Source organism: Penicillium antarcticum, assembly GCF_028974205.1.
Source record: "Penicillium antarcticum strain IBT 31339 chromosome Unknown utg000009l_segment0_segment0, whole genome shotgun sequence".
NCBI lineage: Eukaryota > Fungi > Ascomycota > Eurotiomycetes > Eurotiales > Aspergillaceae > Penicillium > Penicillium antarcticum.
This window is the reverse complement of record NW_026695307.1, coordinates 6,763,949-6,780,586: the sequence shown is the minus strand read 5'-3', so window position 1 is coordinate 6,780,586 and position 16,638 is coordinate 6,763,949. Positions and strand designations below refer to the sequence as shown.

The 16,638-nt window shown below is 49.8% G+C and overlaps 8 protein-coding genes across 8 annotated transcripts; 4 read left to right on the top strand and 4 right to left on the bottom strand.

The window, feature by feature from the left end:
* Positions 1–1,786: 1,786 nt before the first annotated feature.
* Positions 1,787–2,388, top strand: N7508_010909 (40S ribosomal protein uS14; the record flags this gene model as incomplete). Its single annotated transcript, XM_058468969.1, has 5 exons — positions 1,787–1,824; positions 1,899–1,922; positions 2,033–2,108; positions 2,151–2,207; positions 2,380–2,388. The coding sequence occupies 5 exons, from the start codon at positions 1,787–1,789 to the stop codon at positions 2,386–2,388; spliced, it is 204 nt and encodes a 67-aa protein (XP_058316815.1).
* An 835-nt stretch (positions 2,389–3,223) lies between these two features.
* Positions 3,224–5,032, bottom strand: N7508_010908 (uncharacterized protein; the record flags this gene model as incomplete). Its single annotated transcript, XM_058468968.1, has 7 exons — positions 3,224–3,340; positions 3,404–3,613; positions 3,667–4,095; positions 4,150–4,475; positions 4,540–4,647; positions 4,696–4,932; positions 4,981–5,032. The coding sequence occupies 7 exons, from the start codon at positions 5,030–5,032 to the stop codon at positions 3,224–3,226; spliced, it is 1,479 nt and encodes a 492-aa protein (XP_058316814.1).
* A 908-nt stretch (positions 5,033–5,940) lies between these two features.
* On the bottom strand, positions 5,941–6,759 carry N7508_010907 (DASH complex subunit DAM1; the record flags this gene model as incomplete). Its single annotated transcript, XM_058468967.1, has 4 exons — positions 5,941–6,157; positions 6,234–6,285; positions 6,338–6,389; positions 6,448–6,759. 4 exons carry the CDS (start codon positions 6,757–6,759, stop codon positions 5,941–5,943), a joined length of 633 nt encoding a protein of 210 aa, XP_058316813.1.
* A 353-nt stretch (positions 6,760–7,112) lies between these two features.
* Positions 7,113–8,834, top strand: N7508_010906 (CRAL-TRIO domain-containing protein; the record flags this gene model as incomplete). Its single annotated transcript, XM_058468966.1, has 3 exons — positions 7,113–8,156; positions 8,212–8,311; positions 8,365–8,834. 3 exons carry the CDS (start codon positions 7,113–7,115, stop codon positions 8,832–8,834), a joined length of 1,614 nt encoding a protein of 537 aa, XP_058316812.1.
* A 275-nt stretch (positions 8,835–9,109) lies between these two features.
* Positions 9,110–10,111, bottom strand: N7508_010905 (uncharacterized protein; the record flags this gene model as incomplete). The annotated part of the gene is made up of 6 exons (XM_058468965.1): positions 9,110–9,217; positions 9,296–9,310; positions 9,370–9,462; positions 9,645–9,713; positions 9,829–9,941; positions 9,976–10,111. The coding sequence occupies 6 exons, from the start codon at positions 10,109–10,111 to the stop codon at positions 9,110–9,112; spliced, it is 534 nt and encodes a 177-aa protein (XP_058316811.1).
* Positions 10,112–11,062: 951 nt separating this feature from the next.
* N7508_010904 (complex I NDUFA9 subunit family protein) lies at positions 11,063–12,723 on the top strand (the record flags this gene model as incomplete). Its single annotated transcript, XM_058468964.1, has 7 exons — positions 11,063–11,363; positions 11,494–11,556; positions 11,607–11,701; positions 11,750–11,841; positions 11,887–12,028; positions 12,080–12,238; positions 12,286–12,723. Coding segments are annotated over 7 exons (1,290 nt in total), but the record flags the coding sequence as incomplete, so codon positions are not given.
* A 382-nt stretch (positions 12,724–13,105) lies between these two features.
* On the top strand, positions 13,106–14,190 carry N7508_010903 (uroporphyrinogen-III synthase HEM4; the record flags this gene model as incomplete). The annotated part of the gene is made up of 2 exons (XM_058468963.1): positions 13,106–13,412; positions 13,481–14,190. 2 exons carry the CDS (start codon positions 13,106–13,108, stop codon positions 14,188–14,190), a joined length of 1,017 nt encoding a protein of 338 aa, XP_058316809.1.
* A 181-nt stretch (positions 14,191–14,371) lies between these two features.
* Positions 14,372–15,703, bottom strand: N7508_010902 (mitogen-activated protein kinase; the record flags this gene model as incomplete). Its single annotated transcript, XM_058468962.1, has 4 exons — positions 14,372–14,862; positions 14,909–15,290; positions 15,353–15,548; positions 15,594–15,703. 4 exons carry the CDS (start codon positions 15,701–15,703, stop codon positions 14,372–14,374), a joined length of 1,179 nt encoding a protein of 392 aa, XP_058316808.1.
* Between the last annotated feature and the right edge of the window lie 935 nt (positions 15,704–16,638).

Genomic DNA, 16,638 nt, shown 5'->3' with positions numbered 1-16,638 from the left:
GCCGGTCTGTCCGGATATATCATATAAAATTCGGAAGTTGTACGGACTTACGGGAGAACGGCAGACAGGAACACGGCATTTTTGTACTTTTTTGAGGAAATTACCCAAGTAGGATCCTCGTGAACCTGCGCGATGATGTGATCCGCCCTTGCTTAAAGTTTACCTCTACACAGCATGATCATCATTAACAATCAACTTGCTGATAACTAGCTCGTGAAGATGCACTGCATCGCATCATGTGGCTCCAATCACCAACTACAAGACACCAATAACCTCAGCGCGCCTCATGGCCTGTGCAATGTGCACAGTAAACGCACTCCAGATTCCACCAGTTCAACCAAGCCGACTTTTCTCTGAAGAGGTCTCGTACACAGGTCGAGGCCAAGCCCGAACCCGCGGATCTTGGCGGTCGGCATCCGCGGGCATCCGGCTCTAGACCTGAAAGGCTGATATAGCCACGCACTAGATCTGCAACTAATTAGCACGGAACGCTAAGTCCGATGAGTTTCCGAATACCTTGTGTTTTTGAGCTGTCCTATGACTCACGCTTGTTCATATTGCCTAGGTGTACATAGAGGCCCGAGTGGCTGGCGACGGCGTACTCGACTGGTCGATTTGCGCGCACTGTACACCTGCTTTGCACTATGGATAGTCAATGCTATAGATCATACGGTGTGGCCTAAAGCCACTCTGCATGCCTTGCATTGTCATCCATGTTGTTTGTCCCAATGGCTTTGAGGCAGTGAGCACATGTACTGTGCAGTGGCTAGCTTACGGTATGGCAAACGTGCGTGTGCTAAAGTGTCCATGTATCAGGCCAGAGTACCCGATATTCAAGCCCAAGATCAACAACCCACGGCACTGTAAAAAGAATAGCATCAGTCAGAGATGTCAAATTTGACACGGATAGTGAATCAAATCTCCGATTCTCTTAACATCAAACGATCGACATTCCCACAGACTCGAAGAATATCACCATGAAGAGTATAGCTTCGGAAGCCCGGCACTACGACTTCCGCATCTCGGGTCTGATCGAGCCGTTCGCCAGGGGTAATTGGTGCCCAATGCATCGAACGTTTTGATCAGCATGGGTGCATCTCGGCGTTATAATGAATGATATTTTGTGCATAACGTTAATTACTGATTTAAGTGGCATGTTTACCCCGGACACTCGTAAAGTTGATTATTATACATGTAACTTACCAAATATACTCCGTACTTCGTATAGGGGCTGCAAAAGTGAGATTAAATGCCTACGGATCATCCATCTTCCTGTTGTTTCAACCTAGACCGAGCGTCGCATGAACGATGAGAGATGGTGTCCGACCGAGTCTCAAACTGAAGTTACCAGACACAAAGATGAAGCTAAACTGGACAGTGGGCTAGCTCTGCTCTTTGCTCTTTTCCAGATGCTAATCTCATTGACCATTATCGACCTTGTATTCAAAGGGGTGGTCCTCTAAAGCAGTTGAGTGAGCATACTCCATACAGTCTGTCATACATTCTTGACTCACAGTCAAAACCAGGAATAGTCCAAATAATACAATCAAAGAGATCAAGAGGTCCAAATAAGAAACTAAAACTGCGAAGTATACAAATTCTGCCTGAGGCACCAGCTTACATGATAACCCCATAAGCGAGTCCGGGTGGCCCGTGCCCTCCCCGTTCGGGAAGCACACAACGCAAAATTGAATCTAAGCCTTCGACTCTTCAACACCCAGCGCCGCCGACTCTCGTCTCGTCAACAACCCCGTCAACTCCCAGGTCCCGCCTTCAAAACCTCAAGATGACTCACGAGAGCGTTTGGTACAGCCGCCCCCGCAAGTAAGTCAACCCTCAAGCGCACACAGGCGCTCCCAATCTCGAAAAAAAAGATCAAGCTGACTGGTTCCCGATAGGTACGGCAAGGGCTCCCGCGAATGGTTCGTTCACCCTCTATAACCCCCGAGAATGGAAACAGTCGATACCGAGAGAGAACAAAGGAAGCGATCAAGGATATGGAATGGGATTTGCTAACTTGTTTGATGAACAGCCGTGTCTGCTCCCACCGCGCCGGTCTCATCCGCAAGTACGGTGTATGGAAACCTTCCCTGGCATTCACTTTGAATGTATGATTTGGCATTGGAGCCCAGTGGCTAATCGGAATACAGATGAACATCTGCCGTCAGTGCTTCCGTGAGAAGTCCACAGACATCGGTTTCAACAAGGTTCGTTCACCCTCCGCTCGACAATTTCACCTCCAATCCCACTTTGAATACACACCATACAACCAACGACATGCAAATTCGACGACGGAACCCGACACAACATCACCGCCCACCCTCAGACACGACCACAGAAATACACAAAAAGGAACCAAACTAACAACAAACCTAACAGTACCGCTAAGCGAACCAAAAAAACCCATGTCCACCGACACCCTCCTCTCGAACCGTTCACATCCACGAAATCCATCTACGTGCCCGGGTCGACAACGGGAAAACGTCCAGTGTGGAGGAATGTTTCAGACGAGCTCAAAAATGGCGTCTTTGATGTTTCTTTGATGTTTTGATGCAATGAAAAGATGTCGGAGACGATGTCTTGGATGTGGATTTTCTTCTTTCTAAATTCACTTTGGCTCGAGTGGAGGTTTTGGGGGTTGTTGTGAAGAGTCGTGAAAAACGAGGATGTCATGTTATTCCCGAATCCTGGTTTTTTCCTTATCCTATTTCAATGACGGGAATTTTTCTCTGGGTTTTCTTCCTTCTCTGATAACTCGAGTAACGGCTCTGTTTGAGTGCGATTTGAGGGGTCTGGATTGGGTGGGATGGAGTAGTACTCTGTTTCTGTCTTGTCTTGGGACCTCTGTATATTTGGCTTGCATGGGATGGACATTCTAGACCATTGTGTCCATGCATGCTATTTCGTAGGGCTGTAAGCTGTCGGTGGACCCTTATACTGTACTAATTCTTTTATATTCCTTCCAGGCCAAACATAAAGTCGACAACCGTCAAAGGCCTTCGGCACTACACGACAGGACTTCACTACAAATGCCCGACAGTAAAGCAAGCGGTAACAACATAATCAATTTCATAGAAAGTAAATAAACCCCGGGTTCTAATCTGTACAATGAATGCATCTCAAAGCAAAAACGCCATCCCATAGTTCCATAATGATCTGTAGTAATTTTCCCGATGTTCCTTCCAGGATTCAATTAGCATACCATCCCATATCAAAGCACCACCTATCGTCGCACATCAGAGCGAACAGAACGAATGCTATAAAACAAGAGATAAGCGTCCTGGCGGAGGACATCGGCAACGCTGGCGACGGTGACTTTGTTGTCATCCATCAGTACCCACTGGAGCAGAGAATATTAGAATATGCAGAAAACAAATGAGAGGATAGGAGAGGGTGTACAAACCTTATCACCTCCAAGACGAGTGTAGGCAAAGTAATGACCTGTATCCATTGTTCCTTGGTGAACGATGACGGTCGAGAGTTCGTAAATGTATTTGGACATATCAACCGGCTGGTTATCCTTCTTCACGGTGTAAGGGAGCATGTTGACTGTTAGAGGGAAATCGATGTGGCCATCCACTTTCTCCGATGAGGCTGAGGTGTGTTCATAACGCTGTAGAAGTAAGTTACGATGGGACGAAATGAGTTATATGGAATGACACAAACCTTCAGTTGCATGCACAGAATGACAGGCAACTTGCGAATTTGGAGACGCTTCGAAGCGCGCTGGGGAGTGTTACCACATTTCTCGCAGTGATAGGGTGCATCTGCGTGGAGATCCTCAGCTGCAGTGAAGCTCTCAAGACAGCCGATCAAAGTAGCAGTAGAAGAGGTAGTCGCGCGACCCAGTTTGCGCTTCTTGTTCTGGAGCTGGACATCAAGACTGAGATCGGCCATTGGGTCGTGGGTGTTAGTTGTCTGGCCACATTTGTGACACATGACGCTGCTACGTAGCTCGCCGTAAAACATCTGATGGAAGAAACAGGTGCATTGCTTGTCGTAGCTCTCAGCGTGGCCGGGTGTGCAGGAGTGGAGACCGTTGACTAGGAATTGGAAGTATTCGTGTGCATCTTGCTGGCGGTATCCAGCCATTTCCTAAGAGTGAAGTAGTTAGCTGGCTGTTCTAATTAATCATCTGATGCCACATACCTTGGACATATCCCAACCGTAGTAAAGGAGAGTAGCGGCTGATACGGCCTCGGCTCGCTCGCCGCTGTTGAAATCGGTGAATACCTCGGCGGTGGCACAGGCAAGACAAGATGGCTTCTGGCATGTGTGAACGTCATGCCCACCCGCCAGGAAATAAGCATTAAGACTCGGGTCGTGGAGGAGAGCTTGAAGAATAACGGCTTGATAGCAGGTCTGTCCCATGTTCCATACGCCACGAGCTCCTCGCTTCATGCATGGGTTCTTGTAAGCATTGTTCTTGACATAGACCTCGGAGGCTGAGTCCTCGGCCCAAATCGCTCGACCTTCTACAAGACGTCAGTTCCTGAGAAACATGGTGTATTGGGGTATTGCGGAATTGTCTGAACCCACCACCAATATCAAACTTTCCTGATGGACCACGGATTCTGTCCAGACCATGGTCATAAATAAAATCTTTGCAGCTTTCACAGAAGAGATAGCGGCTGCGTGATTCCATGTCTGGTGTGCGTCAGTAACGAACAGCAGTGAAGGACGATGCCAGCATACAAAATTGATGCCCAGTTTCTGCGGTATGTGCCTTCCGTTTCGTGCTCAAGCAAACTTCTGAGCAGCTCAAGCAGTGATACTTTGGCTTTAAAGACTCGACCGTTCGGAGACCAGTGGTTGGAACGGCAACCGTCTCGGTCTTGGAGTACGGAGCCAGCATCCTGTCATGCTTGCGAAACTCATTCTTGAATTGGCCAGCAGTCTTCTCGTCCTTGGAGAGAAAGGCCGCAAGATGTTCTACCGAAGTCAGCATGGAAGAAGACTAAGACCACAATCAGTACTTACCACAGCCGAATGCTGCCTCGGAGAGAATTTGCACAGAATCGAGAGTCGCCATACTGACGAGATGGATCAGGCAATCAAGGGGAAGTAGAGAAAAGGAATGGGAAAATTGAAAGTATGAAAAGATGAAAGGCTGGAGAGAATAAGACAATAGGGATGAGATCAGATGTAGCAGACAAGTGATATGCAATGGCACGCAAATGCCAAACTAAGCTCCCTCTATCCAGATGTTGAATGCAAAGATCCAAGATACAAGGGATAGACTGGATCAGAAGCAACGTCTAGCCTCAAGGACTCCCCCTGAATAGGGCCAGCATTGCAACTATAGAATGTCAGCTGCAATCAATACAATATAGACCAAAGGGCTCATGGCGGATGAAAGGAGAGACAATAGGCAATGGCCGGATGAATAGAGTCCACTCACAACCTTGGAGAACAGTTGACTCGGGTGAATAGCAGTCTCAACAATAGACTGACCAATCTATTCAGACACAATGGATGTCTCTGATTCTGTTGGTTGATTGTCGGAGGTTGCGGGCGGTGGTTTTTCGCCCCTCCGATTTACCGCCGGAGATTGGCAGAAGCAGCTATACGTGCAGACTTAAGTGTATTAGACCAACTTATATGGATGTATTTGACTCGGCGCTTAGAGCCTCTATTCATGTCGTACAACCTGTCGCGCTTACTAGCTCAATAATGTTCATGTCTATGGGAATCATAAGCTGTAGATACAGGTACACCAGAGAGACGGGGCATAAGGCATAGGGCAACAGGACATAGGAGCATCAGAGCATGAGAGCTAAGGTCAGGTCCGATATAAACGATCCATCGTAAAAGTCTATCTCGACGTCGCAAGACTATCACCTGATCATGCGCATGGCCTGTCACATGGACGAATGCAAATGCGCTACGCTCCGATGTCTCTGGTATGGGCACTTCTCATCACATCATAACGACAACTCTCTACCTCGTCCCAGTGCCCCTTCCTCGAGGCAGGGCACTTGGGCGAGCACCACGCGCAGCACCACGCGCAGTCCCTCGGGACGTGTATCGACTAGTCGCGCCTCCACGGGCACTACCAGTACCTCGCGATGCGACGCGCCCACCTGCGCTGTACTTGGAGGTCGGTTTGGAGGATACAGTGCTGGGGGGATTCTCAACAAAGGTCGTATCGGTAGTCCTGTAAAGCGAAAATGGTCAGCCAGAGTCCGACGTTATGCCAATCGGCCAATCGTCCAGTTCAACGGCCCACTCACATAAAAGTCATCTCGCCATCATCAACCGGTCGCGCAGGTTCTTCTTCTTCCTCTGTAGAATCAATTAGCAAGACTGCACCATGGCACAGTTCCTATCCTCGTACCTTTCTCTTGCTCCTGCTGTTTAGCCCTCTTGAAAGAATCGCCAATGGGCGCCTATGCAAAGCATCAGTACCCAAGTCGCGCAGTATTCCTCACACGTCCTTGATCATACCTCGGGAAAATCAACACAGAAGGCATTCATATTCAATCCGTAGAGGAAACTGGCAAAGCTCTCGCTGAAGCGCGTCAGGCTCTCGTGCATCAGCTGTAGGTGCATGAAGTTGGCCTCCAGGTCGGCCATGGAGTCGGCCAGCTCGGCGAATTGTGGTTCCAGGGCATTTATGGCCGGCTGTGTGTATCCTGCAGTGCCGATGCTGTTTCCGTAGCCGTGGGCTTCTCGTAATGATGAGCGCGAGCTTGGACGGAGGGGTGTTGTTGGTCGTGAGGAGGGGCGAGGGCGCGAGGTTGATCGTGGTCTGTCCATTGTGTATGTGTTTTTGTGTGTATAGGTGAGCTAGAGGTTGTGTTTCAGTCGAGTGTTGTGTTTGTGTACGGTAGAGAGGCAATTTGTTTCTCGACTTTAGTGATTTGCGGAGGGGAGTGTTGATCTCCAGAGTAACGGGTTGGGCACACGCGACAATGTTAACTATGTAGTAGTCAATGTATGTTGATTGATATAGTAAGTCAACTCTTAAATATGCATGAAGTATGAAAAGAGTATAGTAATTCGTCTGTCGAAGATCTTCCCCGCATCGTCATTTTCATTTGCCTCCTTGATTCTTCTTCTCTTCCGCACTACACTTGTACACTACACTACACCACACAGCCACCCTGCTTATGCGTGCTGGCTCGTCTCTCTGCCGTCTTTATTCCTCGGCCAAACCCTTCCCTCGACGTTCTTTTCGATCCTACTCCACGTACCCAGACCCCAGAAAGGCCTCGTCTTTTTGGACCATTTCATTCACCCTTCTAGCAGTTGGAGGAGGCGCCTGGCTCCAGGACAGATACTACAACCCAAAGACAGTCGACGCTCCATCGCCCCGATTCCCTCGACAAGAACAATCTCAGAACGTCCTCGGCATAATTGATACCCTCACGATGGCCGCCGAACCAGCCCCCGGAACAGTCGGGAACCTCACCCCAGAGCAAGAGATCAAGCTGAAAGAATTCTGGGTCCTAGCCCTGAAAGTCTTCGGTCTAAACCTCGGCGACATTGATGCCCCAAGCCGCCAATCGACCAGCGAAGCCGCCGCCCCCGCAACGACTGACAAGAAGAAATCCAAGGGCAAGTGGTCAATCTGGGGCAGCAAAGATGAAGATAATAGCAGCGCCTCGCCAATCGCCGCACCAGAAGGCGAAGACAAGTACGGCCAGTCAAAGGAATACAAGCAAGCCCTGGAAGACATGAAACCAGAAGAAATCCGGACAGCCTTCTGGAGCATGGTGAAAGGCGACAACCCAGACAGCCTGCTCCTCCGATTCCTGCGCGCACGCAAGTGGGACACGAAGAAAGCGCTCGTGATGCTGATCTCGACGATGCGCTGGCGCCTGCAGGAGATGCACGTCGACGACGATATCATGTTCAACGGTGAAGCACTTGCGCTGAAGCAATCGCAGGGTTCTGATCCCAAGGAAAAGAAGAAGGGCGAGGATTTCCTGACCCAGATGCGTCTGGGAAAGAGTTTCTTGCATGGGGTTGATCGGGCTGGTCGGCCTATCTGTGTTGTCAGGGTTAGGTTGCATAAGGCTGGTGATCAGGATAATGAGGGTCTGGAGCGATTCACTGTTTATACCATTGAGACTGCGCGCTTGTTGCTTGCGCCGCCTATTGAGACTGCTACCATTGTCTTTGATATGACTGACTTTGGTATTGCTAACATGGTATGGTTCTGTTCTGTTAGTTTATTGGTTTGGCTAAGGTACTAACATCTTCTAGGACTATGCTCCTGTCAAGTTCATGATCAAGTGCTTCGAGGCTAACTACCCCGAATCCCTCGGAACAGTCCTCATCCACAAGGCACCCTGGCTCTTCTCGAGTTCGTCCCCTTTCCCTATTCACCTACGATACATAATTCTGACGTGACCACAGGCATCTGGAGCGTAATCAAGGGCTGGCTCGACCCAGTAGTCGCAGCCAAAATCCACTTCACGAAGAATCGTTCGGATCTCGAAAAATTCATCCACCCCAGCCAGATGTTGAAGGAACTCGAAGGCGACGAAGACTGGGAATACAAGTACGTCGAGATCACGGGCGATGAGAACCCCAAGATGGCCGACAAGGAAACCCGCGACACCCTCCAAGCCGAACGTCAACAGCTGGCCAAGGAGATCCAAGATGTCACCATCGAGTGGATCCGTGCCAGCTTCAAGAAGGAGACTGCTGCAGTCTCGTCTGCCGAGGAGAAGCGTAATGAGTTGGTTGAGAAGCTTCGAAAGCAGTACTGGGTTATTGACCCTTATGTGCGTGCTCGCTCGCTGTATGATCGGACTGGTATTGTCAAGGGGGATGGAAAGATTGAATTCTATCCCGGTGCTGAGAAGAAAGATGCTTCTGCATAATTGAGTTGAGTTTGGTTTTGGTTTGATAGTATGTTGATGTTGTCTCCTACTTGGTTTTGTTGGATATTTAGAATCTGGTTTGGCATTTTGTAGTATATACATATACAGATATGGTTTTGGGGTAACCGGCTAGAGAGAATACATGGTTATGGTAAGTTCGGGTCGTTATCTGCGAATGGGTTCATTGACTAGATTGTTGCTTGACGGTTATGTCGAACTGGGATAACGCTCCCATTTTGACGTTTGGCTTTTACTCAAAGTTCAAATAGACTACCTTACATCTTGGACTTGATCTCCTCATGGAGAGCCTTGAGCTTGTCCATATCAGTAGCCTGGGTAGGCCAGCCAATAGTCATGCCCTCCTCCTCATTGGGCTTGGGGATCTAAATGCCTCGTTAGTATATAAGCCACACCAATCTCAAAGCTACGAAGGAAGCAGTGATCTGATATATTGAACATACCATGTGGAAGTGAACCTGAATGAAAGCGTCAGCACAGCACTATATAACATATCAATGCGGGGATTCCAACATACATGGTCAACAACCTGGTGCGCAATGCGGCCGTTGTTCTGCAAGATATTGAAATCAGTGGCACCGCTAGCCTTGGCAATCTTCTTCGCGACGGGCTGTACATCATCTGGTTAGCGTTTTCTTGTCCCGGTGATACCCCAGGGACCTTGGGGGACAATCTGGGCCAGTGATGCAACGCAGCCCCGCGTCGATCATAAGCCGGGCTTGGAAGTATATCTCTCTTTCTTCATTCATCCTTTCCTTCTCATCATCCGGAGTTATGATCGGTGCCACTCACCAGAATCTCGAGCAGGTCCTCGTCGGGGATATCGGTCAACTTGGCGCCGTGGAACTTGGGGATGACGAGCTGTAACTTTGTCAGCTAGATGCTCCTCGTCTTTATTCTGTGCACTCCATTGGAGATTATCCAGTCCAGTTGCTGGCCCGGATGAAGCACAGCAGTGGTTTTACCACGGACACACTGAATGCGGGGGAGAGAGGGGAATGCGCACCGCATGGCCACGGCTCAGCGGCTGGATATCGAGGAAGGCAAAGACCTTGTCACTCTCGAAGACCTTGAAGGAGGGGATATCACCTATACAACTGGAGTGTCAGCGCCGTTGCTTCACTGACTTCAGTCGATGACGTCTCGTCCACGGCCACGCGAATGCGCAAACGCCAAATCCAACTGGGGAGCAGTGAGAGGATTGATGGAATGATCATACCCTTGATAATTTTGCAGAAGATACAAGCAGCAGAAGCCATGATGTGTCAGGTGGAATTGTATAAAGTTACAGGTCTTGTCAAGCTGTTCTTGGGTCGGGTAAGCTATGCGGGGTCGAATAAATAAAATAAGTCGCGGGAGGGCGCGTTCGAACATCGACCGTCCAACACACAAAGTCTGGACCAAGCGTGGAAGTAGGGGGTATATGTCTAGTAAAAAGGACTCGCATCTGAGGAGTGGGACAAGCTAGTTCAGAACTCATTTCTTGCCTTTTACCAGAGATGACCGTGGTTTGCCCACAATACTCCTCTTTACAATCTTTGGAACCACAACGCGACACAGCGGTCGTTTGTTTTTTTGTGTTAGCCGGATACTGTGATGTCTGGTGTTGTTTCTGTAGTATTATTCTGTGCTTTTTCGGTTTTTGCTGGCTGTGGCAGTGGAAATATGAGGGTCGAGGTGCGTGTGTATAGGACACGCATGTCCTATGCAGATGGGTAGCATGGGTAATCCGGTTATGGCTGGGCCACACAGTGGTTCTGAGGTGTACTCTACAGTGCTTGGTTCGCGAGACCAAATATTAAACAAGTATCAATCTTCACAGAAAGATGGGTGGTGCTAATATACAAATTGCTTCTCTGTACTGTGTTCTGGCATGGATATGTTATTGTAGACAAGAAACTCCCAGATACCCAAGATGCCTAGATTCAACAATAATGATGTCAAAACTGTAAAGCAGACGAACTCCAGTATACATACATATTAGATCTCATCAATGCTGTGTGGGTAGAGCAAGCCATTTTATATACAGGAGAGTATGTAAACCTGGAGAACATCCAATCACAGGCCTCGGGTTGTCAGATCATAACGGCGAGTTGAACCATTATGGACACCACAGGGAGAAAATGCATAAATCAAACAGACACAAGATATTATTACACCATCAATTACCCCCATACACCATTTCAAGCCCATTGAAGCCATATTGAAGCTGCATTACTACTGCCCCAAAGGGTGCATTCCGAATCAGGACTAGCGCAATAGTCCCGTGCGGTTCTTCCGACTCGACGCTGCGAAAGCCCATCGCACATCACCACGCCCTTCTTGGCAACACTCCGCTCCAATTCGCTGGTCTCGAGAGATACACTCCATCAGAGACCATGCAGAAGTCCCGTACCATCAACTCTGCCCTAGCCCGGCCCTTTGCGCCTCGGGTTCAGGTTCAGTTCCAGCGCCGCAGCCTCCAGGATGTGGCCATCACCCGCACTGGCAAGCCTCTTGTGAAGGTTCAGGGTGGCCGGTAAGTGATCAATTGAAGCTGAAGGGTCCACTGTTCTTGCCTGCTAACGCGCTCTACAGTTCCTCGCTTGGAGGTAGCTAGCCTTCCACTTTGATCCTCGGCACTTTGCTCACTCGTTTCTAGGTCACACTGCGACCGTCTTCGGTGCTACTGGTTTCCTTGGTCGTTACATTGTCAACAAGCTCGGTAGGTGGCGGCTGCTATATCGCATTTGGATCGTGACTGATGGCCCGCAGCTCGCCAGGGATGCACTGTCGTCGTTCCTTACCGTGAGGAGATGGCGAAGAGACACTTGAAGGTCACTGGTGATCTTGGCCGTGTTGTGTTCATGGTGAGATTAATTGTCTTCGTCTTTGAAGGAGGTATCTAACTGTTGTAGGAATACGACTTGCGCAACACCCAGTCCATCGAGGAGAGTGTCCGTCACTCCGACATTGTCTACAACCTTGTCGGCCGCCAATACCCCACCAAGTGAGTGAATTGGTACATCCCGTTGAGCAGCGTTGACCATGGCAGGAACTTTACCTACGAGGATGTCCACGTTGACGGTGTTGAGCGCATCGCGGATGCTGTCGCCAAGTACGATGTCGACCGTTTCGTTCACGTTTCCTCCTACAATGCCCGCCGGGACTCGCCCTCTGAGTACTTTGCTACCAAGGTCAGTGATCAATGAGAACGCTAAAATTTCAAGCAATGCTGATTCATCCAGGCCTGGGGTGAGGAGATCGTCCGCAACATTTACCCCGAGACCACCATTGTCCGTCCCGCTCCCATGTTCGGTTTCGAGGATAACCTCCTCCACAAGCTGGCCAGAGTTGGCAACGTCTTCACTGCCAACCACATGCAGGAGCGCTACTGGCCCGTTCACGTAAGACACCCGACAGCCCAGTATTGAACGCCAACTAACATACATAGGCCATTGACGTCGGAACCGCTCTGGAGCGCATGCTGCACGACGACACCACCGCTGGTCAAACATTCGAGCTTTATGGCCCCAAGAACTACTCCACCGCCGAGATCGCCGAGCTGGTCGACCGCGAAATCATCAAGAAGCGCCGTCACATCAACGTCCCCAAGCCCCTCCTCAAGCCCCTCGCCCACTACCTCAACAAGTACCTCTGGTGGCACACTATGTCCGCCGACGAGGTGGAGCGCGAGTTCCTCGACCAGGAGATCGACCCCACAGCCAAGACCTTCAAGGACCTGGGCATGGAGGAGGTTGCCGACCTGGCCAACCTGACCTTCCACTACCTGCAGGGCTACCGCAGTGCTTCCTACTACGATCTCCCTCCTGCCACGGAGCGTGAGACTCGCGAGGAGAAGAAGTACCTGCACGTGCTGGACGATCAGTAGTTTGTGTTTTTAAATGTGTATATAAGCCGATTCCTAGACTCAATCTGATTTCCTTGTGTTTGGAATTTGAAAGAGTAGTGAGATTGTCCTCGTAAGTTCCCAGGGATAATGCCATAGGTAGTGTCTGATTGACAAGGCTTATGTGAGAGTATAGTTGCCCATCCTACTCTCAGTGGCATTCGACCAAACTGCAAAAAATAGAGACAGGCGGACTGTATCCAATCCGATTTGCCTCAATTCAATATATACAAAAGCAACAGATAATCCCAATGTAAAAGTACAACCAATAAAACAGCAGCTCAAGAGCCTTGGAGTCTCCCCGCAACCGATAAGATATCCAACTCCTCCAAATTCGAACTTCCCTTCACCTCTAACACCCACCATGCCTCCAATCCTCCTGCTAAAAACGAAATCCACCCCTCACGATGGCTACCAAGACCTCCTATCACAAAACTACGATCCAACCTTTGTCCCCGTCCTCGAACACCGCTTCCACACCGAGAACTTGAATAAAGTACGGGACTTGTTCGTTTCCGGTGCTTTTGGGAATCCCTCCCCCAATGGCGAACCCAATGGCAACGGATATGGCTATGGCAATGAAAACAAGACCCGAAAATACGGCGGTCTCATCTTTACCAGCCAGCGCGCCGTAGAAGGATTCGCGAAGATGATTGAAGATGAGAAAGATGGTAGGACTACCCCATACCCCAACTCAACTCCCATACAAGCACAGGATGTAAACTAACAATAACTTCAGTACCACTCAACATTGCGACCCAATCCACAAATGAACCCCCACTCCTCCTCTACACAGTCGGACCAGCAACAGCCCGGAGCCTAACAACCCTCCGAAACAAACACCTACCGCACGCAACGATCTACGGCGCAGACGCCGGGACAGGCGAGGTTCTCGCACATATGATTCTGGAGCATTATAATGGATTATACCCTTCCACATCTACCTCGGGTACCAAGCCAGCACTGCTCTTCCTCGTCGGTGAAGTTCGACGTGATATTATTCCGAAAACACTGATGAATCCTGACCTTGGGATGGGTCAAATTGGGGTTGAGGAATTGGTCGTGTATGAAACGGGTGTGATGGATTCTTTTGAGGGTAATTTGGGGGAGTGTTTACGGCGGATTCGGGATCAAGATTCGGATGTTGGGGTGGAGGTTGTGAAGAGGGAGGCTGTGGTTTGGGTGGTTGTGTTTTCGCCGACGGGGTGTGAGGCTATGTTGCGGGTTCTGGGCTTGGGGCCCTTTTCTTCTTCTGAATCTATCTCTGGGTCTTCATCTGGGGTTGGTGTAGAGAGCAAGACTGGACGACGGGTCTTTGTTGCTACGATTGGACCTACGACGCGGGATCATCTACGACAGGCATTCGGGTTCGAGGCGCATGTTTGTGCGCCGAAGCCTAGTCCCGAGGGTGTTGCCGAGGGGATTGAGAGGTTTATGAGTGAACTGTGAGGGAGATTAGAGATTTGTATATATGCAGAGAACTGTAGAACAACCAATCAATCTATAAGATGTCCCTTTAGCCTAACCTGTATGAAAAGGATACCCTTACGCTGCACGTGGGGAGTATTGAAGAATCATATTTGGAGTGGTCCTGCTACCTCTAACATGATAAATCACACGCTGTCCAAGTTCAAGTGCGTGCAGAATAAAATAGAATCGACTCCGACATTCTCGATCTTTGAAGATTCGAATTTATCGCATGATTTCCTCGTAGATCAGAACTATATAGGTCGTCAGTATATGCAGGAAAGATTATGGATAAGGGAGACCCGCCCTTCAACTGCTCCTTGCTCAATGCATCCTTGTTCTTGTCGAAATCAAAGAATCCATCGGGGATAGGCGGCGCAGTTGGCTCATCATCGGGATCGTGGTATGGCTCGAGGTACGGGTGGCGCAGGGCATCTTCGACGGAGATACGCTTGGCGGGGTTGAAAGCGAGTAGCTTCTCGAGCAGGTCGAGAGCCAGGTCGTTGCTCTTGGGGAAGAGGGCGCGGAAGGGGATCTTCTTCTTAAAGGGGAGGGAGCGGATGTATTCACGGGCACGGCGCGATTTGATGCCGTAGTAGTCTTCCATAGTGGGTGTGCCGAGGACGTCCAGGATGAGGGTCAACTGGTGGTGATCTGGAGACGTTAGTTATGCTTTCACATCTGGGCCAGTTGAACATACAATCCTTGCCAGGGAATAGAGGCTTCCCGCTCAGCATCTCGGCCAATATACAGCCGACACTCCACACATCAATGGCTTTGGTGTATTCCTTGAATGTCAACATGATTTCGGGCGCACGGTACCAGCGCGTAGCCACATATTCTGTCATGAATCCGGAGTTGTCGTCGGTGGAAGCGGCCGAACGTGCTAGACCGAAGTCGCAGACTTTCAAATCGCAGTTGGCGTTGAGCAGGAGGTTGGAGGGCTTGAGGTCTCGGTGGAGGACGTTGGCGGAGTGCATAGCCTTGAGCGCTCGCAGGGTCTGGTAGATGAAGTATTGGCAGTGGTCGTCGGAGAGATCTTGTGTACGAATAACGCGATGCATATCAGTTTCCATCAGCTCCTGCAGTTATGATTAGTACCCAATCTTATGCATGTATCTGATCTTGATCACTCCCGACGTACTTGGATCAGATAAACTTCGTTGAATCCCTCGTAGTTGCGGGGTCGTTGGATATCCAGGATCGAGATAATGTTTTCGTGGTTAAAGTATCGCAGCAGCTTCATCTCACGGAGGGTTCGCAGACAGAACATGGAGTGGTCGAATGGTGTGATCTTCTTGATAGCGACCTTCTGACCCGAGGGCTTGTGAATGGCAGAGCTGAATATGTCAGAGGAGCTCTGTGGAGAGACTCGCACGACTTACCACACAACTCCATAGGCGCCTTCGCCGATAACATCTTGGATTTCATATTGATCGGATACATTGAAGGAGATCTTTCGAGATCCTCCCGCGGGAGGGTTCTGCTGACCCATATCGACTGGATCGTAGTGAGGCTGAGGCGTTGAGGTATTAGCTTCAAGGTCTTGACGGCACATCCACGGGAATCGAGGGGAACATCAACAATCCGTGGGCAAACGACCGGGACCGGGAAGAAAAACACGGTGAACGCGCACACGGACTGGGCAGTCGCAAAGAAATCCAGGCAATGGCGAACAGTCCCGAGCTCGGTAGCGCAAGCGCAGCTATCGCACAAAGAACCGAGAGACAAGTCTTACATTCGTTTGCGCAAGTGAATTGACGCTCACACTTTAGGCTGGTGTCGAGAGAAGGTGAGGCAGATACCGGTGATGTCCAGATGCACGGGAAGCTCGGTCTAGAAATGTGGCATGGTTAGTGAGGTCCAGCCAAGATGCTTCAAAGCGGAGTGCGGATCCCTTACAGGGTGCGAGGCAGGAGAGAGAAGAAAGGAAGTGAAGCTGGAGAAACAACTTACGAGAGATAGTGGGGCAATAGCTGTGGAGGCTAAGACAATTTGGAATTAACCAGAAGAGTACTAGTTAGGGGGAGTGTAGGGAATAGAAATGGGAGATGCGAGAGAAGAGAAGCTATTCAAAGAACGAAAGATAGATCTAAGTTGATGGTATCCCCCTGAACCTTGGGTCACCTCTCCCCACCTGAGGGGTACTTGAGGGGTACCTGACCGACCCGGCCATTCAGACCCAAATCCAGGTAGCCTGCAGGTAACCCCCGCCACAGCGCCAAAGTCTTCCTGTCGCATCACACTTGGCCCGGTGTCAGGGCGCTACTGCGTGGGAGACGAAACTTGTCACAATCACAACTTTGGCAGTGTTATTCTGATTGGAGAGGAGGGTGGTTTCACTAGTCTCAAGGGGAGCCCCACTGATTGGATTGGAGGCACTATTGAGAGCCACCCGGAGACACTAAGATTCAGGTAAAACAGTCTAGG